A 24,684-nucleotide genomic window follows, 5' to 3' on the forward strand; every position below is an offset into this window, starting at 1 on the left:
TGATAATCATCAGCAATTAGAACGTACTGTTAGGACTTCCTGTTTCACTAAAGGGCTAAACTAGCAAATCTTAATTTTTCAACCCCACANAGATTTAAACCTTAAGCCTTAGTAATAACCTTACTTGGCTCATTTGAAAAGAAAAGAAGGGGAAATCTTTTTTACACCACAGAAATTTAAACCTTAAACCNTACTTAAAGACCTCACTTGGCTAAACAAAGAAGGCAAATGTACTTTTCCAACTAATCAAGATGGTAGAGAAATCAAACCTGAACAGGATTAAGAAGAATATTCAATCGTTGCCTCAGTGAATTCACAAGCTAAGCCCCACTCCTCTTGGTGACAAATCAATCAACTCGTATTTTTGTTTCATCCCTAAAACCTGAGACTCATCCTTCTTATTGCTCGACGAGTTCCTTTTGAAACTAGGCTTAGAATCCAATTTCCTATCTACATCACCATCTTGGTGCTGCAAATCCACATTTACAGTACCATTACGGTTTTCCTCAATTCATGAGAACCATTAACAGCTTGATGAGTATCAGCTGTGCTTTCTGTGGACATATCCNCAGTAGTACTACCGCTATATCACAACTTTGTGCCATTAGCCTTCGAAACACTTAATGTACATCAAGTATAGAAATTATTCAAACAAAACCGATATCCATCAAAAAAACCTATGACAATGGCCAATTACGAATGAAGAAATTGAAAGTTTTCTAAGACAGAGGAAAAAGGAACTTGAACACAGAGAAGAATCTTGGCTCAGCTAAAGGCATCCTGCCTTATAATATAGATGGTGAGACAAAACATGCTTTACGATAAACAATCTAGTCTTTAACTACCTAATAATACCTCAGCACTAATCTTTGCCATAATCTGTTTCAAAGGCCAAGATGCTATCCTTACAGACAGAAACAACAAATTTTTAAAAAAGACAATCAACAGCACCTCTAGCAGGCAAGGTACTTTGCAATAATGAACTCCTTTCATGTCTGCACCTATTTCTAAATTCTAACTTGGAAATTTTGTCACTGTTCCATTGAGCATCATATAGTTCTAGTTTCATGAACACTCCTACAAGCAGTCCACTACACAGACTGGTTCACATTATCATTTTGATAATGAGATATGGCAACGGGAGAGATGTCGTATAACAAAATCAGTTCAAATCACATAACCCAAATTTGGTCCACAACTAGCAACTCAAGTTCAAGCCCAAAATCTAAAGACCCCAAAATTTTGAACTAAAAGTGCAAACAAGAAGAGAAAATTGTAACCCCAAGACTAATTTTCATTTTCTCCCTACCATTTCTTAACAAGATCCAGTAGTAACTTTACAGAAAGAAATCACCTGAAGAACAAAGAACATACAGGGTCCAGAGCATTGGGCTCAAAGCCATAATCAGCGGCCAAAGAGTAAAAGTACAGACTTTGACACTTGTTCAAATCTGAACTTGAGGGTCGAGGTCTTTTAAGAGTCATTATATATAGTTATTTTTTCCCGTGTCTATATATTGAGAGGAAAACAAATTTGAACTTGTCTTAACCACTTGGGTTACAAGCCTTTTGAATATATATTGTTTCTCACATTACTTATTTCCCCAAATCACAATTTGGCACATTTGTAAAATAATTTTATCAACAACACAAAGAAAAATATTTGCAAACCTATCAAACTGAATTTGGCAGGAAAATAGGAGGAAAATTCCCACCACAAAAGCTTGAAATACTTAGCCAAATAATTGGTAAGCAGAACAATGGCCATGTTGCATTACTTTCCAAAATGCTTATAGACCATTTACTATTCAAAACCAGATATTAAGAAACTGCAAAGGAAAATGCACGGGCTGTATATCTCAGTAGCATACTAGCAAATCATGTTAATGAATCACAAAACTGCAACTCAATCAGTTTTATCAGCTAGTTTCCCTCCAGCATTCATGGGTAAAGAGAAATCTCATATACCTGTAATGCATCATGTATGCTGCTGCCACTGGTTTGACTCAAAAGGAAGCGGAGCGGGTGAGCCTTGGCTTGGCTATCTTCTTGTCCTCTTCAAGAGGGATTAGTGAAAGATTGGCTGGGTTCTCGATCATCAGTTTAGCTACCAGATATCCTGAGATGCTCCAGGTCTTGTACTTCCTCGCTTGCTTCCTGACATATCTCCCTGCCTTGCCGTCATAGTATTCTGGCCACCCTTCTTTTGAGAGCCGTTGCTCCACCTGTTCAATTGCTCTCTTAGCAGTCTGAGGCCTCCCCGTCCTGATACATGCTGTAGTAAGCAACCACAGCAGTGCTACAAGACAGATGCAACAACATTAACCAATTGTTTTAGAACAAACACATAAGTCAGAATTCTGTGAACAAGCATCAAAATATCATGAATAGCACAACCATTTGGCACGCTTTCCCAAATTACATTCAGAAATGTATCCCACAACATTGATATACCCGAAGATTTCGATTGGAAAAGTGGTTACAATCAGCAAATAAAGATGTTTAAAATAAAAGATACTATGTCAGGTAAGTAGTGCTTGTAGCCTAGTTTACTAAATAAAAACAATAACTAGCCTACTCACATAAAGTGGGTACTAATGTTCATGAAATGTAATTGAAAGGTCTCAGTCAAATAGAACTAGCACTAGTCTTCAAGTAGAAAAATAGAACTGCAAATTGTAATATCGAGCAAATAGACACAGGGGACATTATCCGAAAGATTTACATATCAACGGAAACTAACAAAACAGCCTTGAGCCACCGATATTTAAGCAAAAACCTTTATACTTTAATGGTGAAAATGACTACTAGAGGTGCTAAAATGAATAAACATAGCACAGAGACAAATCAAAACAAGACATGAACAAAAAGAACAGAAAAGATAAAGAGCTAATGCAAATAGCACATTGTGATAACACCATCTCCATGAGACTTACTTGGCCAAGAGCCACCATTGTGATAACTCCATGAAACTTCTCTGGGTTATCTGTTATTGTTCGGAAATCTTCTTTACAAGTTAAACCCTTGAACACACTCTCTCATATTGTTAATATTACGGAATAAATGGCCCAGGCGGGCGCTAGGCGGGCTAGGCAGTCTAGGCGGTCACTAGGCAGGTGCTAGGCGGTCTAGGCGGTCGCTAGGCAGGCTAGGCAGTTGCTAGGCGGGCACTAAGCGGTCTAGGCGGTTGCCAGGCGGTCTAGGCGGGCGCTAGGCTGAGGCTAGGCGGGGTAGGCAGTCTAGGCGGTTGCTAGGCGGTCACTAGGCGGCCGCTAGGATCATCAATGGTGAAAAAGTTGAAGCGCGGTGTATTGGTAGGGAAAATAGGAGGGCTTTGTAGACCGCCAATTCTATCTAAAAAGTATAGCCGAACGGCTATACTTTTAACATATTCTATTTATAGAGTATAGCCGGCCGGCTATACGTTTAGAATATTCTATTTATATTCGGCTATACTATTCAACACATCCCATTTATAGAGTCCAGCCGCGCGGCTATACTGTTAGATATTCTATTTATATAGTATAGCCGAACGGCTATACTTTTTAACATATTCTATTCCTTTGTCCGAGAGTTTAGTCCAACCAAATTCTCTCCCTCCCTCTCTCTCTCTCAAATACCAAGAAAATGGCGAAAGGCGAACGCAGGGTGTTGTTGGTATTGGGGGACTACGTGGAAGACTACGAGGCGATGGTTCCATTTTAAGCACTGCAAGAACATGGAGTGTCCGTTGATGCCGTCTGTCCTGGCAAGAAAGCTGGTGATATCTGTCGCACAGCCATTCATCAACTTTCTCCTGCTCACCAGGTCACCCACCTCTGCTACTTTTGCCTTTTCCTTTTTCTATTTTTAATGAAAATCGTTTTCTTTAGCCTCATTACATCACTTGAGCACTGTGAAGTGGTCTTTTCCATGCTCTGTAATTAAGGTGCACAATAACAACATAGCACGTAACAGAGATTGGATCAAAACAAGACTTGAACAAAAAAGAACAGAAATTTGTCTCAAAGATTGAAGTGCTTACAATTCTCACATATGGGATTATGTTGCCTCCTCTAAAATTTGGAATCTGTTGGGACTGGAAATTAGTTTGTCAAGTTTACGAACGAACATCACGCTTTCAAGTTTAGTTTTTTGCATCAGCCAATCGTTGGTAGCCTTAATTATAGACAAAATGAATAAGTTTTATTGTTGATTAGAGCCACTCTATTAGATTGACAAATAGCAATCCGTAGGTTATAGTTCTAGGTTGTGTGGACAGCGAGACTAAAGTAAGCTCAAACAAGAACACATGTTAGGAGTTTTGTTAGAGTGCTTGCTCATTCATTATGAGCTAGAGAACCAACCTGTATTGTGCTTGTTCTGGGGACAAGACAGCATGAACAAATTCTTGGCTCCAACTTCACTGCGTACACCATATTCAATAAACAAAATTGCATTAGTGCCCTCGTCTCTAAGTGATAATAATCTGACAATGGGCTACCTAGGTTTGCTGAATCGTGATCTGTGTTTAATTTACAAATCTTCAAATGCTACATGTCTTTCTGTTCGCCCTTTGTTTTAATATGTTTTTTGGTTTTCTGTATTTTTTTTTTCTTTGGTTGCAGACTTATTCTGAATCACGTGGTCACAATTTTGCACTCAATGCAACATTTGATGACATTGAATTTAACAAATATGATGGACTAATAATACCAGGAGGACGGGCACCTGAATATCTTGCTGTGGATGCGTCGGTTTTAGAATTGGTGAGAAAGTTTTTTGACTCCTGAAAGCCAATTGCTTCGGTTTGCCATGGGCAACTTGTCCTAGCAGTTGCAGGCTCGGTTAAAGGTAGGAAGTGTACGGCCTTCCCAGCTGTCAGACTTGTACTTGTTGCTGCAGGTGCTTATTGGGTGGAACCCGAGACCTTGTTGGCGTGTGTTGTTGATGGTAATATGATTACTGGGGCTACATATGAAGGCCATGCTGAGTTATTTAGGCTTGTTGTGAAGGCGCTAGGAGGTAACATAACTGGTTCAGATAGGAGGATCCTGTTTCTCCGTGGGGTAAGTTTTATTTTCCTTCACAGTGCAATGAGAAATATGAAATTGTGATGCCGATCAATATTGAGTATATATAGTATCAAGATTTGCCCTTTTACAGATACTTCTGAAAGATGGTGAAAATAACCTGAATAGGCTTTACCAGATTTGCCACAATTCTGGTGTGATAAGGTTCCATCATTCATTCCTATGTGTTTTTTCAATGTTTTGGTGGTATGATTCATTGGTCTGCCTACCTGGGTCCGTTGCCCATTGGAATACTTTTTTGTCAGGTCATTTGTGTGAGTTGGGAACTTGTGAAAGTAAATGCAAACGTGCATACTGGTCATTTTTCAAGTTGTTTGAATTATGGATTCTAAACATGATACATAGACAAGTACATCCTTTATGAATTTTAGAAGACTTCTTTACTTTAATTTTCCGGAAAGTTGACTACTGAAGAATTTCAATTTCCCCCTTCCCCCAAAACTGAATACCTCCAATACCCAAGCCAATTAGGTCTCCAAATTCGAAATGCTACTACTGCCCTAGACCCATAAATTAGTTGCTGTCATATTTCATAAGAACCTATTTTCTTGAAACCAGTTGTTTGTTTTCCCTTTAAAACCAAATCCTTTGAAGCATACCTAAACTTCTCTACCTACAATGCCAAAAGTTATACAACTTGACAAACCTTAAAGCCCACCACGTTTTGTAAGCTGGTTATTTAACAGTGATAAGATGGTCCATAAATCAAGATTGGCTACTTGACAAATCTTAAAGCGCACCAAATTCAAAATATTATTTTACTTGTCAATATCAATAGTGATAAGATGGTCCATAAATCAAGTTTGGCTACGTGTTATAATTCACTAGTAAATCTAGTAAACCCCTTGACAAGAACGTTAAAGCTGCATGTTGTTTGTTTATGAACTAATTGTTATCTACGTATTATTCTAGTCAATGATCAAAATTTTATATTTTTCACAGTTACTAAGCATCATTCACTTTCTCTCCCTCAACACTCGTAGGACTTCATGGAAGATTATGAGGTAATTGTGCCTTTTCAGTCTCTTCAAGCTCTAGGATGCCATGTTGATGCAGTTTGCCCCAAGAAGAAAGCTGGTGAAATCTGTGCAACCGCTGTCCATGATTTTGCAGGTGACCGAACATACAAGTGAGAAGCCAGGCCATAATTTCACTTTAACAGCTGACTTTGAAGCTCTGTATGTCTCAAGTTATGATGCTCTTGTAATCCCTGGAGGTCGAGCCCCAGAATATTTGGCATTGGATGAGAAAGTTATTGCATTAGTCAAGCAAATTGTGGAAGCCAGGAAACCAATTGCATCCATCTGCCACGGGCAGCAGATTTTAGCTGCTGCTGGTGTTCTACAGGTAAGGTTACTCCCTTTAAGCCAGGCTACGCCTTTGTTTCCAGAAATTTGATCCGAATTTCAATCTGGTCCATATTCTTTAAGTTTCTCAATCAAATCCGACTATTTCCATATCGTTTCAATTCGGTGCGTCGTCAAACATAGTATTGATATTGTTAAAAATATTACTGACTCTCTTTAATGCCATGTGATGCCACCAAAGGAATTGCTCCAATAATTGGGTTCAACTGAAACAAAGTGAAGCTTGTAATCCCTGTTTAGGTGACACTGTAGTTTTATTGTATCTATAGCTCATCTTTTAATAGGGATGGTTCCCATGTTGTTGGGATCAGTCCCATGCTGTCCAGAAGTTCAATAAGTTGATTTCTGAAACTAAATGAGTTGAAAGTGTACAAAATGCAGAATCAATAATATAAAGTTAATTTGTTAGGCACACAAACAAGGACGCAAAATCCTCATTAACAATCCAAAATCATATAACAAAATCGAGATTATAAATTTTGGAATTTTAAAGTCCAAGCATGATATGGTAGATATGGGAGATGCTACAATGAGGGGGATCTGAGTGGGGGGTTTGAGTGAGGGGTTCAATCCAACCATCCATCATTAAAAAAGTTTTAAGTTCAAAATTTCCTTTATATTATTGGATAGCGGTATTAAACCCCTCACCCACAACCCCTCATTATAGCATTTCCGTGGTAGATATACATTTATAATGTATGTTACATAACTTTTACGCTTTTTAACATCAACTAAAATGCTAAAGTAAAATTATTTTTTTGTGTGGGAAGTTTAACCAAAAAGGCAATATATATACAGATAATCTGTGGATTTATTTGTTCTTTTACTCACTATCAATGTAGTTGATCGTAAATTCAAATGTTTGTTCTGTTGTGGGTGTTGATGAGCAAGCTTGCCAGTTGGTATTGGCCCCGAGTAATGGAGCTCAAAAATCCACCGGCGGAGGAAGCTGCTCAATTCCTTTACATGAAGAGGGGATAGAAATCAACCTTCTGAATGGACCTAAATCACAAATATCACATGTTTCATTGGACATGCTACTGTGGCAATTCACACGTACCAGTCTTTGACACCACAAGCAGCACCATATTGGGGATCCACCAAGAAAAGACCCACTACATGGCTCTTCATAATAGCTGCAGAAAGAAGCTTCATCAGTTTGATCTCTCTGTTACCTCATTCCAACGGACACCCCATTGGTGCATCACATGCTCACACCCCATCATGGATACACACTTGCAATCCTTGTGCGCACACTAGAAGAGCAGCTTAGGTGAGCCGTTGCACCACAGATACTGCAACGGTGACTAAAACTGTCTGAAGCTGTCGTAGGGCCAAGAGTTTGAGAAGGGCTCATGGAATTTAAGCATACACAGCAATTCAAGTTCTTTCCACGAGATACCGATTCATTATTCAATAACATTATCAAAAGCCTCGAACTCATTTGACAACCCAACTCATCATCCTAGTTAATGCATCATGTGCAACAGAGAGTCAAAGTCGAACAATGCTTTTGATAGGTGTTACTTACTGTAACCACTTCAATCTATAAAAAACTGAAAACGTTTCACAAGTAAAACAAATATCATTACATATACAAAGCACTTAGTTTCATATCAAAATTCAGAGATAAAAGCCAGTTACAAAATACATGCAAACATGAAGGAAGTACAAAGTCCACCACAGTTGTATCATAATTTAGTGATATTTTAATTTAATTTAATTTAAAGGCAATGCTCAAATATGCTTCAAAGGTATAGCCGGGCGGCTATACTATTTAAATATATTTAAACAGTATAGCCGAGCAGCTGTACTATTTCAATATTCGAATATATTGAAACGGTATCGCATACCTTTTAAATATTCGAATATAATTAAACCGTACAGCCTGACAGCTATACTCTTTAAATATTAAAATATAATTAAACCGTATAGCCGAGCGGCTATACTATTTAAATATTCGAAAATACTTAAAGGGTACAGCCGTTCGGCTATATGCTTTAAATATTGGAATATACTAAAAAGGTATAGCCGATATTCGATACTATTTAAATATATTTAAACAGTATAGCCGACCCGCTGTACGATTTTAATATTCAAATATATTTAAATGGTATAGCCGCCCGGCTAGACCCTTTAAATGGTATAGCCTTCTATGCAGGCTGAGCTCCGGGCAGAACAGCAGCACCTTATATGACTTGTATGAACTCCAAGCAGTGACTCACCAACTTAACAAAGCCATTCATGCTTCAATTCATCCTTCTACACACAAGGCTTGAGTCGCATTTCCAAACAAAGTGTCAAGACACCCAAGAGAATATTTCTGAAAGAAAGAAAAGGGAGATACAATCAAAATTTTGATTACTAATCTAAGCAGCAAGCAGCAAGAGGAAACTTCTAAGTCAGCCTCATCACCATTTCTTGAAGAAGAGCTCGCTTCTGCACATCACTTATTACATGGTTGGTCTCGGCATTCTCAACAACATCAGTGATAGTGGCAGCTGCATGACCAAGTGGCTCCTCATCAGCCCTCTTCAACATGAAGGCTTGCACACCACAACCAGATGAGACAATATGCCAAACTAGAGAAAGATTTATCTATAAACTGATTGTCACTGGAAGAGAATATATAGGAACTAGCGCAAGTAAAGCCTAAATTTCATGAAACTAATCAACATCCATTTGTCCAGAGAGAGAGAGATAGAGAAAGACCTGGTCATGATGGGATATAGCCAATGTCACTACAAAAAAAAGGGTCATTACCGACCAACCTTTTTCGAGGGTCCGGAAATTCCCTCGGTAAAAGTGTTTTTTCCGACCAAAAAATGGTGTCCGTTGGAAATATGTCATGGGGCTGAAATTTGTTTCCGACAAAAAAAATACCCTCGGAAAAAGTCTCTATGGTCGTCAGAAATGTAATTTATTTGGCGGGAAGACTTAGCGCCAACTTTATTAACGACAAAAAGTATGTTTGTCGGAAATATGATGATTATTTCCAAGGGGTTTCTCATTCCGTCGGAATTGTTTGACTATTGCCGAGGAGAAATATGTCCTCTCGGAAATGCCGTTATATTTACAACCAAATTCATACTTGATGGTAATAGTTGTGCTTTTTTCCGAGGGCATATTCACTTTTGTCGGAAATCACAACCTATTTCCGAGGGCAACATATGGTCGTCGGTAATAAATTTTCTATGAGAAGAATTAGGGACCGTTGGAAATGATTATCTACAAAATTCATAATAAATTAAATAAAAATAAGAAAAATACACGAAAAAAGCTATGCACTCCTGACAATAAATCCTTCAATTTTAGAGGCTAAAATCATGATTCCACATAATTGAGTTCATGGTAATTATTGGATCAAAGAAGCAAGAGTGTTAGGTTATCAAACATTAACTAGTGTTTGGTTTGTTTACCAACTAAGTTGAGTTTTTGTTGTCACTTTAAATTTTTATAAGTTAAAAAAAAAAAAAAAAAGATTTCCAAAGCTTTAGGATGAAGAGAATGTCATCACTAGGACTTCATAGGAATTTTCAGTTAATTTTTTGGATTTTTAATGTTTTTTATATGATTTTTAGGAGTGAAATCATGTAAAATTCATATTAAACTGAATTGATCGACAAGTGGTAGCTTCTTTGAGGTGCATTTTCTATATTGGTGACTCGTCCTCATACCACAATGCCATCTGCCATTTTTCTTACTTTTTTGTTGTTTATCTTAAAAAAAATTAATAACAGATTAAATAAAAATCCAAAAAATGCACCAAGAAAAGATACGAACTCCTTATGAAAAATCCTTTGATTTTAGATGTCTAAAATCATGATTCCACGTAATTGAGTTCATGGTAATGATTGGATCAAAGAAGCAAGGGTGTTAGGTTATCAAACATTAACTAGTGTTTAGTTTGGTTACACAAACTAATTTGAGTTTTTGTTGTCACTCTAAATTTTTATAAGTAAAAAAAAAGGATTTTTGAAGCTTTGGGATGAAAAGAATGTCACTAGGACTTCGTAGGAGTTAAATCATATAATGTATTCATTATGATTTTTAGGAGTTAAATCATATAAAATTTATATTAAATTGAATTGATGGACAAGTGGCAGCTTCTTACATGCGGCACCTGCCCTTTTGCTTATTTTCCCTAATGAAGAATTTTTTTATTTATAATTTTGGAGCTTTAAATAGAAGAGAATATCACAAGGAGTTACTATGAATTTTCAGTATATTTTTCTGATTTTTAATTAATTTATTATATATATATATTTTTGGATATTTGACTTAAACTCTTTTTTATTTATTTGGGAATTGGTGTGGGGAAGAGCTCTTTCATTTTTCATTGACCGCCAAATAACTCTAGCCAAAACTCAAATTTCCCCCTTCTTCACCAGCAAAAGTGAAAAATGGGCAATTTCAGAAACCTAGCAGCCGCCTCCAACACTCACTCTCCCTATGCGTCTCTCTCTCATCCCCCTCTCTCACTAAGTCTGCGTCTCTCCCTCTGCGTCTCTCTCTCATCTCATCCATCTTCGTTTGCCTCTGACCGTCTCTGTCTCTCTCTCACGATCTCACCCTCTCCGTCTCTCTCCCGATCTCACCCTCTCCGTCTCTCTCACGATCTCACCCACTCTGTCTCTCTGTCCTCTGTCTCAATTAGTTAGATTTCAGTTCTCTTTTTCATGTCTCTGTTTTTATTTTATTTTTATTTTTATTTTGTTGGTATAAATTATCATATGGGTTTTTGGTTTTTCGTAAATATCTTTCAATTTTCAAGGCATGTGGTCTTTCCTATTGTTAATTTGTCACTTTTTGTTTCAGATTTCATTTGGGTAGCAGAGAAAATGCATATTTGTCAATTGTGCATTTTACTTGCGGTGATTTGGTTGTGCAGGTTCTGTCATGAAGCATCAACTATGATGAGGTATACTTCACTGAGCCTTTCTGGTATTCCAGATTTATTAAGATCTTTGCCTTGACAATTATTTATTCTATGCATACTTGGATTGATTGTTAATGGTCTTGGTTCTTTATTTCATGTTTTATTTTCTGTTGCTCTGCTTTAATGGCTAAAATATTTGTAATTTATTTTACATGGTCAGATAATTGGCTTCAGTGCTGGTTGCACATTTTACTGTAATTATCTTCTGTATTAGCTTACAGTTATCCTAGTGTTTTATGGTTTAAATTAATTGTTCCTGATTTCATTAAATTTTACTGCAGTACTTGGACGAGAACAAGTCATTGATTCTGAAGATCGTTGAGAGCCAGAATACAGGGAAATTGAGTGAATGCGCAGAGTGAGCATTTAGTTCTTCATTGACTGCTCTGCTTTGGACATCTTTTATTTTCACAGATTGCTATTTATAAGCAACGTATATCTGTTAGGCTATTTTTATTTATTTTTTAACTAGCTTTCTAATTCATACTGCATGGTTGCAACTCATGGTCCACCTGGTGCACCATTGTCTTTTAGCATGATACAGGTCTCATATAAGTTTGTCCATTCCTTTTAGCCTGGATTTTGCATGTCCATTCAATCTTATGACGTGCTCATTTTAGTTTTGGAAGCTCTGCATTCAGCTCAGTACATTTAAACATTGTTTTGGAAGTTTAATGGCTTTAAATTGAAAATTTATATGTTTAAAGCGCTAGACATTTCAGTAATTCTTTTGAAATTGTTTTATGAACCAAGCAAAGCTACAGAGAAATCTGATGTACCTGGTTGCCATTGCTGATTCTCAACCCCAACCTCCTACCATGCATCCGCAGGTACAAACCTCATTTCCAAAAAGTTTTAAAACTTGGAAGGGTTCTGACTGATTCTGTCACGTAGTTCCACTGCGTAAATCAGTGTTCCAAATATTGTAGATTCCCTGATTGTGTTCTGGAAATTCTCTGTAGTACCCTTCCACTGGCATTATGCAACCAGGAGCACATTACATGCAGCAACAAGCAGCTCAACAGATGACACCACAATCAGCACTGAAGCCAACCAGCACTGAAGCCAATTACCTTGCATCAGTCAAATTATACATGGTCATCCTATAAGGTAACAATAGGATACAGTAAATTATTCTGATTTGTTCTTTTTCATTACTGTGTGTTTGATTAGGCATAATGACTTATCATGAGTTTAGACTGTTGTATGTGGTCTATTTATGTCAATTGCCTGTGGGTCAATCCATGTTCCCATGTTACCTCTTTAGTTTCATGGATATCTTGTATTTGCCCTGAGTTTTTTTTTTCCTTAAAATAGCTTTTACTGGTGGTTGACTTGATTTCCACGGTTAGATGATCACCTTTGTTTTTTACACAGGTTAGAGCATACTTACAGCATCAATGGAAGCAGATTCTATCTGGAAGGGTGTCTCTTCAGGATTTTGTATCTGCAAAGGAGGTTCGCCTAGGCACCTACCGTGTGTGTATCTATTTTTCTGTTCTTATTTCATTACTGTCTGTCATGTATTGTCTTCTTACTTGATATATTTGATTTTACACATTGACTAAAACTTTGTTTTGGAAACAGAACTAGCTCTGTTCTTGTTTTGGCAGGATAAACAAACAATGTTATTGTTAATGGGAAATAGCAGCAGCCCATCATTAGCGAAGATTCAAAGGAAGCTATGAAGCATGCATTCGAACTCTTTAATGTTCGATTGGAAGTAGACTTTGGGACTAGTGATATAGGACATAGCTTAGGATTGTAATGAATATTTGTAATTTATTACATTTGTCTTTTGTTAATGATGATATATACTATTCTTCGAACAACAATTTTTCAATTGAAATATTATTTAGATTTTTTGACAAAATATTTGTACGTTTAATGCTTATAAATGTAGTTGGAAAAACATTTTTTCAACAAACTTCCATGTCGAAAAAGCACAATTCCAACGAATTATATTTATCACAAATAGTAATCTAGGGTTGGAAATATTTTTTTTGACAAATAGTCATTGGTCGAAAAAATAGTATGGCAAGAACAAAAGATCTTGATCAAAAATTATTTCCAACAGGTGCGCAAGTATTTGCGACCACATTTATTGTTGGAAATGAATTTGTATGGTTGTTTTGAAAATCTATTTCCGATAAAAATATAAGCAATATCGACGAAATATGGGTGTCGAAAATACATTATTTCCGACGAAATGGTCGGAAAAAAAGTATTTGCAACCGTTGTTTTACCGACGACTTCCGATGAACTTTTGCCGTCGAAAAAGTGAATTTCCGACAGCAAAAGGCTTTTTGCGACCACAAAATACCCTCGCTAAAGGCATTCTATTTTGTACATGGTTGCTGAAACCAAGGCTCCCCATCAACCTGAACAGGGAATGCAGCAAAGAGTTGTATCTTAATTGACTGCCCCTGTGCCAGCCTTCGAGTCCAGACAAATTTTTTTTTTTCTTACCGAAGAAAATCCAATTAATAGTAACAGTACGTGGAATATGTGAGAAAAATATGCTATTACTGAAGTTGTAAGTTTCTCGCAACTTTCGTAACTAATACATTCATCAACAATACTTTATCAAACATGTTACATATGAATGATTCCAAAGTGCAATCTCAATCACAAATTAGAAAAAAGGTTTGCATAACATAATGAGCTTTCCAAGTACATAAACTAAAATTTGTCAGTATTTTCAGAATTCACCGTAAACGTAAATCTTAATAAACCTAAAAAATCTTAACGGTCGGTTCCAGTATATTCTTATGACTTCCTTAATAAGTAAAATATATATTAGGAAAATGATATCCTTGTTCTACTTTCAAAGATTTAAGGAATGTTTTTAAACAATGAAACCTAGTTGAGTAAGAAATATCAAAACTGTAAAGTTACCTAAACCTTATTTGTTTAGGAAATTTACATAATATCCTAAACTTAAACCACAAAGAAAATGAAAAAGGAAATAAAATCTAACACCTTGTCAAAAATCATATTCCTTGAGTTTGTTCAAGCAACCCAAATTTTTTAATGATACACCTTATTACTACATTTTTCGGGACATAATTAATGGTTGAGTGCGAACTTTGTTTTTTTTCATAATTTCTTGGTAATTCTCTATACTGCTTTATTTTCTTTAATTTTCTCTATTATACTCTTGTCCTACATGTACGTAAAATCCATGAATAATTGTAACCATCTGATCGACCGAAGTGTGAAATTTCCATTGAAAACAAGCAAATAGACCCAAATCACATGACAACCACTAACTAACTTTTGAAAAAACCGTTACAAGCAGATTCAGTCAAAGCCAGGAGGCACCGCCTTTCCCGCTCCAAAACCGTACCCGTTCACTCAATCAATTCAATTCCGTACCATCCTCTTTCCCTCTCACTCTCACTCTTTCCTCATTATAACCTCCTTAGCTACCCTATGAGACGAAGAAGAAGAATCTCTCTCACCAATTAATTTAATTCCTTCTGTGCGTAACGTTGTTAGAACTTAGAATTAACTAGCAGCATTACAGCAGAACCCTAGCCATAGAATCATAGTATGTTTTCTTGGGGGAAATCCTCGCGGTCTATACACCGGGTTGTTTTTGATGTTCATCGCCTCAGCTCTCGCCCGTTGTTCAACAAATCACAACCTTCCTTTGTCTCATCATCACCATCTTCTTCTTCTCCTTCTTCTTCTTCCTCTTCTTCTTCCTCTTCACTCAGCTCATCAGTAGGTAGGTTTGGCTATGATGGTGGCAACTACAACGGCAGATCAGGCTCCAGTGAAGATACTTTTAATTTCTTCCTGAGATCGGTTTCTTCAGGGGTTCTGATTCTTGGGACCAGTATAGGCTTTTCTTATCTGGATCCGAACTCCTTTGTGTCTTTTGCTGATAATTGTCCGAAAGAGGCAACGGCATGGGCAATCGGGGATGACCAAAATAAAGCTCAGTTTTCCCTCTTTGGAGGTACCTTGTTTGTTCCATTGTTTTCTTCAACTTAACTTGATCTATAGATCGTGTTTTCCTTCATGTTTCTGTTCTCTTTAATACCCTACTATTCAAGTTTCATGTCTTGCACATCCTATCCATGTAGAAGATATTAGGTTAATCTGTGTATGCATGATGAAGTAATTAATGGTACATGTATGGAGAAGGTATTTACCCTAATCGATCTTGTCTCAGATTCATATAGGAGAAGAGTTTTCTTCATGTACGAAAAACGGATCAGAGATCAAAGTCCTCCTGAGAAGGTATGCAGCAGGCACTCCTCACAAAATTGATTTATTGCAAAGTTATATCTTTGTGGTGTCAGATTTGTACTAGATAGATAGTTTGTTGGGCAACACTACATGTTTGTGTTGTGGTTTTCAGGTATTTGAGTACTTTGCATCGGTTAAAAACCCAGCAGGAGAGGCGTTTATGACTCCGGCAGACTTGATGAGAGCAGTTGTTCCTGTATTTCCTCCCTCCGAATCAACCCGTGTCAGAGAGGGCTCTTTGAGAGGGGAGAAGGTTCCTGGCCAGTTGCATTGTGCTCCTTCCAAATTCTTTATGCTTTTCGACACCGACGGTGACGGCCTCATTTCTTTTCCCGAGTGAGTAGCGCGCTAATACACTCAATTACTCTAATTGAAACTTCTTGTTATGATCTAAAAACATCATACTCGTTTCATTCTTAATGTGATCAGGTTCATCTTCTTCGTCACCCTCCTCAGCATCCCCGAGGCAAGCTTTACGGTGGCATTTAAAATGTTTGATCTTGACAACAGCGGGTGGGTTTACATTCTTTATCGTCTTCTCTGGTCAAGTTATAAGTAAAAATCTTTTCATGTGTAGCTGATTCTGATAAAAAGCTAACTTGCTAAGCGTATTATTGACAGAGACATTGATAGGGAGGAGTTTAATAAAGTCATGTCTTTGATGAGATCTCAAAGCAAACAAAACAAGGATGGCCACAGGCTCAAAGTTTCTGTAGAAGACGGAGGCCTACTTGAGTACTTCTTTGGCAAAGATGGCAAAAAAAGTCTCAAACATGAAACATTTGTTAAGTTTTTCAGGGATTTACACGATGAAGTAAGTGGTCTTTTTTTTTTTTTTTTTTTTTTTTTTTTTTTTTCTTTTCCTTCCAGGGCCTTGTCATTTTATCATACTTCATTTTTTTTTCCTCTGGCAGTCAACTGATTTTTCATGTTTGTTTTTCTTCTACTATTTCTGAATTTGAAAGATGTTGCGCTTGGAGTTTTCTCATTACGACTACAAAGAACAAGGAACCATATCAGCTAAAGATTTCGCATTGTCCTTGGTTGCGTCTGCTGATATCAGTGATACAAACAAGTTGCTTGATCGGGTTGATGAATTGGACAACGATCCACGTCTCAAAGACATAAAAATCACATATAAGGAATTTAAAGATTTCGCAGAGCTTCGAAAGAATTTGCAGTCCTTCTCTCTCGCCATTTTCAGTTACGGAGAAGTGAATGGGGTGTTGACAAAAAAAGATCTCCAGAGGGCCGCTTCCCAAGTACATAACATACACATCTCTTATTTCTAGGTAGCTTCTTTGATCATTAGTATATATTATTATTATGATGATTCACTTCTACTTATACAGGTATGCGGCATTTCTGTTCCTAACAATGTGATTGACATAATATTCCATGTGTTTGATGCAAATGGTGATGGTGATTTGAGTGCAAATGAGTTCGTAAGAGTTTTACAACGACGGGGAGGTGAAGTCTCAGAGACAGGCTTCAGGGGACTTCTATCTTGCTGGTTAAACTGTGCCACTAAATTTGGTCAGCAAAGCTGCACCTTTAGTTTCTAAGATTATACCTGAATTACCCTTCGACTTACATAAGCAATGTAAATGCCTCTAATCTTGCGTTGGAGTTGACAGGATGCTGTTCGAATCCGGCTGGTTTGTTATTGAGGGGATAACATATCACAGCAGACTGGTCAACCAAAATTTTGTATCCCCATATTGACCATTACAACTTCAAAGTTCAAACAAATATAAGTGCACATCATCTTTGTTAATTTGTGTACAAAAAATTTCTGCTAATAATATATATATATAGTAATCTCATAGTATAGTTTTTAATAAATGTAACTCCATACACTAATGTTTTCCTAGTTGAGTTTTGTGGGTTCTGGCTGCGTGAATTTTCCAAGACAGAGTTGTGGTTGAGAGCTTGATTATGCAGATGCTTAACATACTTCAGATGCAAATTAGGATCAAGGCACCCAATCTGCCAAAGAAAGCACTCCTTCAATGACATTGCTTAGGGATGAACATTTTAATAAGCATTAACAAGTTTGAGGAGGTCACCATAACAGAGGCAATCCTTAGTTAGTCCTATATGAATACATGTATTCAAACTTTGTTCTTATTTAGTAGACAGTAGAGTAGATTTCAACACAAAAAATGCTAATATGTATCCCAAAATTGTGCTGATTTTGCCCAACTACCAGGCATATCATCACAGATAATTAGCATTATCATAAACAAGATAACAATGTCACCAGCATACCATTGAAAGACATTTGATTGAATAAGCACATCCAGTGATGAAATATGACACTACTACTACTACTACTACTACTACTACTTGAAGCCGTAACATTTATGGTCTTCGTTGTCTATTTACACACAAAACTTAGAAATGCATATCATATGCATGTCAATTTCATCCAGTGATGAAATAAGACATTACATACAAAAGCACATACATAAATGCGGTGGAAGCAGACCATACCAATCAAGAGTTAAGGCTCCAAGTCATCCAAAAATTCTCTCCGAGAATCTAATAAGCAGCACTGCTAATCTGTCATAGCAAGTAAGAGCGACTACAAGCGCAATCAAAGAATTCATCTTCTCAGGCTTACCCGACTCAGGTGGGCGGCAAGTACATCCCTCATCCTCTCACCACTCTCATCCACCTGTCCATGGAAAACAGGAAGCTCCTCCTCCCTTAAGCTCTTCACATTGTCATCTGGCATGGGCTCACTACACTTGATGAGAAAATTATGCAGCAGACACCCTGTAACAATAACGAATGGCAGAAACTCGACACACTCTTCCTTCCACTGCCTAGACAGAAGCTGCCACCGAGCCCGAACCCTCCCAAATGCGGTGTCAACCAACCCCATTGCGCGACTATGTACCGAATTAAACGCCTTCTCCAATGAACCAAAGCTATCCGCCTCATCCGATCTTATATAAGGTGTTAAAAGCCATGGTAAAAGAGGGAAGCAAGAGTCCCCCAATATGTATTGAGGAATGGCCTTGCCATTACCAAGCTCATAAACAGGACCATTCAGCAAGTCCCTAGATTCCTCTACACCCAAATAAAGTTTAGTCTGACGGAAAATGGATTCGAGTTTCATGGCGCTGGGCCATCCGGCCGAGACATCAAGGAACCTCCCCTCAGAGTCCACCAATGCCTGAACCAACAAAGACCCATTTGGCCCCAACACTTCACCACCAACCCCAAACCTCCCAAACCCCAAAACCCCACAACAATTCGGCAGCGAAATCCACCCGAAACCCCCCACAATCCGGGCTATATCAGACCGGAACTCGAACAAGTTACCTAATTTATCGCTCACCGCCTTACAGACGGCGAAAAAGGCTCGGCAGGCCTCCACCGAGTCGAGCCCGAAGCGCCTTCCCACAGCCTTGTAGCTCGCGCCGTGAGCTAAACGGTAAATTGCAGCAGCGAGAACGAAATTGGGTGGAATTGAAGGGATTGTGGAGTTGAGAAATGGGGAGAGGAGAGAGAGGAGGATGGAGAAGGAGTGTTCGGACATGCGGAAGGTGTGGGACCACCGTGAGTCGAAGTTTCTGCTGGCGGAGGTAGCGGAGAGGAAGCGGCTGAACCAGCATTCTAGTGGTGGTGGTGGCGGCCGTAGTGGTGGTTGCGGTGGTGGGTTCGGGAAGCAGAGGAGGGTGGAGAGGGAGGTGGAGGTGGAGGAGAGAAGGGTTTCTAGGGTTAGGGTTTGGGAGGGCAGAAGGAGAAGGTCGTTTTGGGAGAGGAAGGAGTGGGCCAGCGAGGTGGCGGTGGCTACGAGACTTACGAGGTGGTGTTGACTGAGGGGCTTCTTGTTGTGTCGTTTCTTGTTTTTGGCCTTGCCTTTGGTGGTGCTCTTAGCTGCTCTGCCGCCACCGCCGCCGGCAGCCATTGCTGGTGGACTTTGAAGTTTGATTACTACGAGTGAGAGATGTTGACACGCAGAGTTTGGGAAGCATATAACTCTGTCAGTGCAGATCACTATGACGTTTTCCTTTTCTTCTTTCCTCTTGGCCCTTCCTAAAGCAAGCATTTTGCCAACGGCCACTTGTTAGTGCTTATTGCTATTCTCCACCCCTGAGTATTATAATTTAGAAAAAACTCCGATTTAAAACTGTGAATGAAAACTGATAGCATATAATACACCAATATACCTTCTCCATCTGTCCATTTAAATACAAGAATTAGAGACCAACTTTTTCTTTCCCTTTTTTCTCTTCCTTCGTCTTAATATTTCATTTTCCCCCTTCTAATATCTAATATTTGTAGCTTTACACAAAGTAAAGTCCCATCTTTATATACTCTGTCCGCTCCAACACAAAACCAAGGTGGAAAGTTTAAGCCTTGATGAACAAGAAATTTTCTATATTATAAACCCCGTTTCCGTCTTCTTCGAAAGCCCCAGATTGTCCTAAGCCCTCTCTGTGTTGCTTATGGCGAAGCTAAAGATTGCAGGGACATGGGCGGGTGTGCTGGAGGTTGAATTGGAGGATTGGACCGTACCCATGTTGAGAGAAGAGGTTGCAAAGCGATCAAACTGTGAGAGCAACTCAATCAATTTGATATGCGCAGGAAGAGTCTTGAAAGACGGCGATGGAAACGAGAAGTTGGCCCAATTGGGTATCAAGAACAACGCCAAGATTCTTGCTAGTCGGGTATGTGCTGAAGAGGGCAAGTCTTTGAAGGAGGAGTTGCTGGCTGAAGACGAACGCTCTCGCAGACTGGCTCGAGTCAAGTGAGTCTTTCACTTTATTTCTTTTTGGCTTTTGCAGTTCGTTTTAATTTCTCGATCATAGGTTTGTTCAATTTTTATAAAAGCACAGACCTTTGACGAAGAATGTGCTTATATTAGTTAATTTGATAATAGAATCCGTTCATTGTGAATCGGTTGTTATATATCTGTGGTTTTCTTTTTGGCTATTGGTTCTTCCGAACTATCTATTTCGTGTATTTTGTTTCGGGAGCAAATTCTGTTTGAATTTAATTCATCTTGTTATTTTTTATGGAAAACGAAAATCACTACGATTTTGGAAAGGGACAATATGATTTTGGAGCTGAATTGCTAAAGCACTTTTATGCGAAAACTGAACTGAAATATCAGTGAACTTCTGAAGATTGTTTCCCTCTTGGTGTTTTCATCTTGTCTTTCTTTGGTTATTGAGGATTCTGTCAAAAAGAAAATTTGAATCACCATTTTGTGAGTTTATGGTGTTTGGTAGTCAAAAAGGTAAAATTTTTATCCAAAATAAGCCTTCTTCTTCTTCTTCTTCTGCTTCTTCCTATCCAAGCTAATGAGTCCTTCGCAAATACCAGCAACTGTAACCACTATGCTTTCGGATCATGCGCTTCCATATTTACCCAATTAAAGATTGGATGCACCAATATTATAGAGTTTGTAAACAGTGCCTTAACTGGGGATATATAGGCTGCTTTATTCTTGAGAATGCAGGTTTGGACCTAGTAAAATAGTGAACATTTTTTAGCTTTGATTGAGCTAGAGGTAGTGAAATACCTTCCAATAAGGAGGTTATTGACTTAGTGATCCTCTATCATCTGGCACTGATAATGGTCCCCGATTGTTATATCAGCGGGGCATAGCACATTTTGGCCTATATTATTGATTTGTTTATGTACCTATTACCTTAATAGGGCAGCTGCCACTGCATTGGCCAAGAGACATGCAGATGGTTCATTGCCGATTGAAGACTTCAATATAGTACTTGAAGATCAAAGCGGAAAGAAAGTACAGTTGGGATCTGAGACTGATCAGCGGTATGATAGATAATTAGGTTTCAAGAATTGATCCAAGCACGTACTTCCTTTTGTGATAAGTTTAATGTACAGTCACATTTTAATTTTAAAGATTTGAACTGTCATTTGTCAGGGCAATCATGATGGGCCTGATGCTTCATACAAATGGAAAACAACTAATTAAAAGACAAAATTATAAAGATGCATTAGAAGTGCTTGCCATGGGAGAGGTCAGTTCCTAGTGCCTGTTGCAATTGATAATTTAATATATGATCTGTAACCCTGGGATAAAAGATATCTTTAGATTTGATGGCCTAATATCTCATGTGATATGGCTTATGCCATGGCCATGCTAGTTATATCAGTTTTGGACATGTTTCTGTAGTAAACAAATTATTATATATTGAAGTATGCAGCCAGAAAAGATTCTGTGACTAGGAGTGTTGCTTAATCCATGTGTGGTTATTTCATTATTGTAGGAGGCTTTCTCTCTTTCTGACCCGAAGGTTATAGAGGTGAGTGAGCCATATTGAAGATTTATCATTATCACTATATTGTTGTCAAGTTCCATGTGGCCTCCATGTAACTTTGACCATTAAAATATCTCAAGATTCATTTCTCTTTCATAGATATACTTCAATATCATTGTATAATATCCTTTTCTGTTTGACCGCATACTTCTTTTCAGCTTGTTGACAATCCTCCAATACTGCAAATCGATATGGTTTGGTGCTATTTCATGCTCCGAGACATCAGCTGGCTCTCAGTGGCAGGAGTTCGCCTTGAGAAAGCCAGAGAAGGAATTGAACGAGCTCATGGAAAGGACTCTTCTCGTGTCAGACTCCTTCAGGCAGGCCGCTTCCCAGAGCTTGCACTGTGAGTACTTTTACTGCTAGGCATGTTCCTCGGAACGACTCAGGATAATTTTGGTCTAATCACTTTTTCGTTTGCTCATCATAGATATTTGAGACTGGAGCTGCTGGAAGGGGTGGTGGCGTATCACAGTGGTCAGTTTGAGAAATCAAGGAAGGTGCTAGCTTCTGCACAAGGAAAATTCACCCAGGTTAGTTGAATTACAAGGAAGGTGCCAAGGATTAGCTTTGTCTGGCTAGGTTGTTTTGGAACTCTGTATGCATAAGTTGCCCTGAAACTTTCCAGTCAATTATTTCTGAACTGCCACACCATGTTTGAAATTCCATCTGCAAAGTGCTCGAATTCAAAAAAGAAAAGAAATTATTTAAATCTCCACAGAATTGAAGTGTGGTATGCTGATATTCCTGATCTCTCACTTTTCTGGGCGATGCCAGTAGTTTTCAACAAGATCCAAGTAACCTACCATCTCTACATCTATGTTGCAACTGCACCTGAGTACATTTTTGGTTGTTGATACCAGCTACAGGTGCCAGATGAAGCCCTATCACTTGTTATGAGCATGGGGTTTAGAGAACGAGATGCAAAAAGGGCATTGCGGATTAGCAATCAAGATGTTTCTACTGCTGTTGATTTTCTTGTTGAGCAGAAGGCTAAGAGAGCCCAAAAACGGGAAGAAGATATTCGGCGACGAGATGAAATTATGTGGGTGCCTTTCTAAGATCGATTTTTCTTTGAGTTTCTGTCCGTACTGTTACTTAAACAAACAAATTGGCAGGGAGCAAAAGAAGTATGGGACAACGCCTTTGAAGAAAGCTGTGGATCTCCAGAAATTGAATCAATTGGTCTCCATTGGGTAAGCAAGCCAAGACAAGTTGTTCATCATTCTTTAATTTGAAGGGCTTGCTTGTTTCAAAATGATGGTTCACTGGATAATTTATGTCCATAAACATGAGCTCCTGTCATTGGTCATTCTATGAGTTGCTTGACTTTGCAGGTTTGAGAAGGAGCTTGCTGCTGAAGCACTTAGAAGAAATGAGAATGACGCTGAGAAGGCATTGGATGATTTGACCAATCCAGAAACTAATTCCTCCATACAGGTCACCTGCGTATTTCTATATAATTATTATTTTAATTTAATTAGACATTTTCAACATTACTAACTTTGTCTGACCTGTAGGTATATATTGAGTCAAGGAAAAGGAAACGACAGAGCCAAGCAGTTAATACTTCAGTTGAAGCGCTTGTAGGCATGGGCTTCGAAAGATCAAGAGGTACTTGTCAAAGGCCTGTTTGCAGAGCATGTTTTACAGAGATTCCCTAGACACCCCGCTATCTCTCTGAGACACAGACTTTACCTGTTATTATTTAGAGCTATTATTGGCCAAATCACCCTTACAATTTCATTTTTATCGAACTTTGTCCTAAACTGTTATCATTGTCAGAAAGTAATGTCCAATTCCTTACTATTCCACGAGGTTGAGAAGTAGCTAGTCTGATGTTAAACTTGGTATGCAGTAGTTGAAGCTTTTCAGGCTGCTGGGGGAACGATGGAGCAAGTATTGCATCAGTTGCTCTCAGAAAATGCAGGAAACCCCACAAATGCTGCTAGTAACAATATCCCGACTGACGCTGCTAATGACATTGCAAATTCTCTTGTTTCAATGCTGAATAATAACGTTGATCAAAATGGTGAAGTTGGAGGTCCATCAACTGCTGGTGAAGTAGGAGACCGTGATGCTGAGATGGAAGATGAACTTGCTGGAGAACTAGCGCAAGGAGATGCTTTATCGGACTATGACCTTGAAGTTACCAAAGAAGGTGAAGCCATAAACGAGTATTTGGCTCTGCTGGACTCGGCAGGCAAATAGTGAGAGAGCATCATCTTCCCAATGAGAAGAGCACAACTCTGATAATAAGCAAGGGAGATTCTATGTAAATTATATATAATGAATGGTGTATATGAAAACAGTGTAGGCGTTAGATTTAGTTGTGGTGATGGCACTACAGTTACCATTGGCATTCCGGATGATTAATGCTGCTATAAATCTGTCGTTTATCCCAACGACATCTAACACTTTTTTGACAGGTCGTTCGTGTAGCCCAATCGTCCTCAATGCAAATCGCTAGTTTTTATCTATAACCATTTCTTAGAGTAAACTACGCATAATATTGAGAATGTGATTTCAGTTTTTAAATGTAAGACTGTACAAAATTGAAAGTTATCTTGAAATTGTAACCAAAAAATATATTTTGAAATCGATTAAGTACCAAATTAGTATAACTAATAAAGCATTTTGTTTTGTAACATGTTTTTTGACAACTTTTTTCTTTGAGATGGCTTGCCAGCTCTGACATTAACATGTCCTTACGTTGTAAGCTCTTTTCCGTCTCT

At 38.3% G+C, this 24,684-nt stretch overlaps 4 protein-coding genes, 3 long non-coding RNA genes and 1 pseudogene across 9 annotated transcripts in view; 5 read left to right on the forward strand and 3 right to left on the reverse strand.

The window, feature by feature from the left end:
- LOC117635120 overlaps window positions 1-573 on the reverse strand; it is a 2,031-nt gene extending 1,458 nt beyond the window's left edge. The window contains exon 1 of the long non-coding RNA XR_004586874.1: window positions 270-573. This is a non-coding gene — a long non-coding RNA (uncharacterized LOC117635120). The remainder of the gene's footprint in view (window positions 1-269) is intronic.
- Window positions 574-3,627: 3,054 nt separating this feature from the next.
- LOC117635117 lies at window positions 3,628-6,911 on the forward strand (annotated as a pseudogene).
- Window positions 6,912-7,286: 375 nt separating this feature from the next.
- LOC117635118 (diacylglycerol kinase 1-like) lies at window positions 7,287-14,045 on the reverse strand. Of its 2 annotated transcripts, none has more exons than XR_004586872.1 (4): window positions 8,855-9,172; window positions 8,665-8,762; window positions 7,500-7,995; window positions 7,287-7,399 (listed from the first exon to the last, which is right to left on the reverse strand). XR_004586872.1 is itself a non-coding variant. In XM_034369459.1 (4 exons), exons 1-4 carry the CDS (start codon window positions 13,753-13,755, stop codon window positions 8,694-8,696), a joined length of 315 nt encoding a protein of 104 aa, XP_034225350.1. In that variant the 5' UTR covers window positions 13,756-14,045; the 3' UTR covers window positions 8,521-8,693. The 2 variants fall into 2 exon arrangements, 1 of the variants encoding a protein (XP_034225350.1); XM_034369459.1 differs by lacking the exons at window positions 7,287-7,399; window positions 7,500-7,995 and adding an exon at window positions 13,720-14,045 and having other exon boundaries at window positions 8,521-8,762; window positions 8,855-9,037; window positions 9,152-9,178.
- Window positions 10,765-11,752, forward strand: LOC117635119. Its single transcript, XR_004586873.1, has 3 exons — window positions 10,765-10,895; window positions 11,258-11,360; window positions 11,660-11,752. It is a non-coding gene; the product is annotated as an uncharacterized LOC117635119 (long non-coding RNA).
- On the forward strand, window positions 12,575-13,221 carry LOC117635121. The gene is made up of 2 exons (XR_004586875.1): window positions 12,575-12,857; window positions 12,966-13,221. It is a non-coding gene; the product is annotated as an uncharacterized LOC117635121 (long non-coding RNA).
- Window positions 14,046-14,825: 780 nt separating the features above from the next.
- Window positions 14,826-17,416, forward strand: LOC117635966 (calcium uptake protein, mitochondrial-like). The gene is made up of 7 exons (XM_034370370.1): window positions 14,826-15,345; window positions 15,562-15,629; window positions 15,751-15,974; window positions 16,068-16,151; window positions 16,260-16,452; window positions 16,604-16,900; window positions 16,991-17,416. Exons 1-7 carry the CDS (start codon window positions 14,934-14,936, stop codon window positions 17,201-17,203), a joined length of 1,491 nt encoding a protein of 496 aa, XP_034226261.1. The 5' UTR covers window positions 14,826-14,933; the 3' UTR covers window positions 17,204-17,416.
- Window positions 17,417-17,476: 60 nt separating this feature from the next.
- On the reverse strand, window positions 17,477-19,781 carry LOC117635967 (protein ANTAGONIST OF LIKE HETEROCHROMATIN PROTEIN 1). Of its 2 annotated transcripts, XR_004586972.1 has the most exons (2): window positions 18,135-19,781; window positions 17,477-17,627 (listed from the first exon to the last, which is right to left on the reverse strand). XR_004586972.1 is itself a non-coding variant. In XM_034370371.1 (1 exon), the coding sequence occupies exon 1, from the start codon at window positions 19,699-19,701 to the stop codon at window positions 18,247-18,249; it is 1,455 nt and encodes a 484-aa protein (XP_034226262.1). In that variant the 5' UTR covers window positions 19,702-19,781; the 3' UTR covers window positions 17,817-18,246. The 2 variants fall into 2 exon arrangements, 1 of the variants encoding a protein (XP_034226262.1); XM_034370371.1 differs by lacking the exon at window positions 17,477-17,627 and having other exon boundaries at window positions 17,817-19,781.
- Window positions 19,782-19,882: 101 nt separating this feature from the next.
- Window positions 19,883-24,429, forward strand: LOC117635965 (NEDD8 ultimate buster 1). Its single transcript, XM_034370369.1, has 11 exons — window positions 19,883-20,403; window positions 21,318-21,440; window positions 21,553-21,649; window positions 21,899-21,934; window positions 22,108-22,295; window positions 22,380-22,482; window positions 22,813-22,994; window positions 23,068-23,145; window positions 23,287-23,389; window positions 23,470-23,563; window positions 23,808-24,429. The coding sequence occupies exons 1-11, from the start codon at window positions 20,102-20,104 to the stop codon at window positions 24,158-24,160; spliced, it is 1,659 nt and encodes a 552-aa protein (XP_034226260.1). The 5' UTR covers window positions 19,883-20,101; the 3' UTR covers window positions 24,161-24,429.
- The last annotated feature ends 255 nt before the right edge of the window (window positions 24,430-24,684 follow it).

This window comes from Prunus dulcis, chromosome 7 (assembly GCF_902201215.1).
Source record: "Prunus dulcis chromosome 7, ALMONDv2, whole genome shotgun sequence".
Classification (NCBI taxonomy): Eukaryota; Viridiplantae; Streptophyta; class Magnoliopsida; order Rosales; family Rosaceae; genus Prunus; species Prunus dulcis.

What these genes read in the sequence shown, in the direction of transcription:
- LOC117635118 (XM_034369459.1), bottom strand. Translation starts at nt 13,755, where the DNA reads ATGGGGAGCCTTGGTTTCAGCAACCATGTACAAAAT. An exon ending in TCAGCAACCATGTACAAAAT is followed by an intron (nt 9,179 to 13,719) that starts AGAATGCCTTTA and finishes TTTTTTGTAGTG; the next exon opens with ACATTGGCTATATCCCATCA. An exon ending in CTATATCCCATCATGACCAG is followed by an intron (nt 9,038 to 9,151) that starts GTCTTTCTCTAT and finishes ATCAGTTTATAG; the next exon opens with ATAAATCTTTCTCTAGTTTG.
- LOC117635966 (XM_034370370.1), top strand. Translation starts at nt 14,934, where the DNA reads ATGTTTTCTTGGGGGAAATCCTCGCGGTCTATACACCGGGTTGTTTTT. An exon ending in ATCAAAGTCCTCCTGAGAAG is followed by an intron (nt 15,630 to 15,750) that starts GTATGCAGCAGG and finishes TGTGGTTTTCAG; the next exon opens with GTATTTGAGTACTTTGCATC. An exon ending in TCCAGAGGGCCGCTTCCCAA is followed by an intron (nt 16,901 to 16,990) that starts GTACATAACATA and finishes CTACTTATACAG; the next exon opens with GTATGCGGCATTTCTGTTCC.
- LOC117635967 (XM_034370371.1), bottom strand. Translation starts at nt 19,701, where the DNA reads ATGCTTGCTTTAGGAAGGGCCAAGAGGAAAGAAGAAAAGGAAAACGTC.
- LOC117635965 (XM_034370369.1), top strand. Translation starts at nt 20,102, where the DNA reads ATGGCGAAGCTAAAGATTGCAGGGACATGGGCGGGTGTGCTGGAGGTT. An exon ending in CGCTTCCCAGAGCTTGCACT is followed by an intron (nt 22,296 to 22,379) that starts GTGAGTACTTTT and finishes TGCTCATCATAG; the next exon opens with ATATTTGAGACTGGAGCTGC. An exon ending in CACAAGGAAAATTCACCCAG is followed by an intron (nt 22,483 to 22,812) that starts GTTAGTTGAATT and finishes TGTTGATACCAG; the next exon opens with CTACAGGTGCCAGATGAAGC.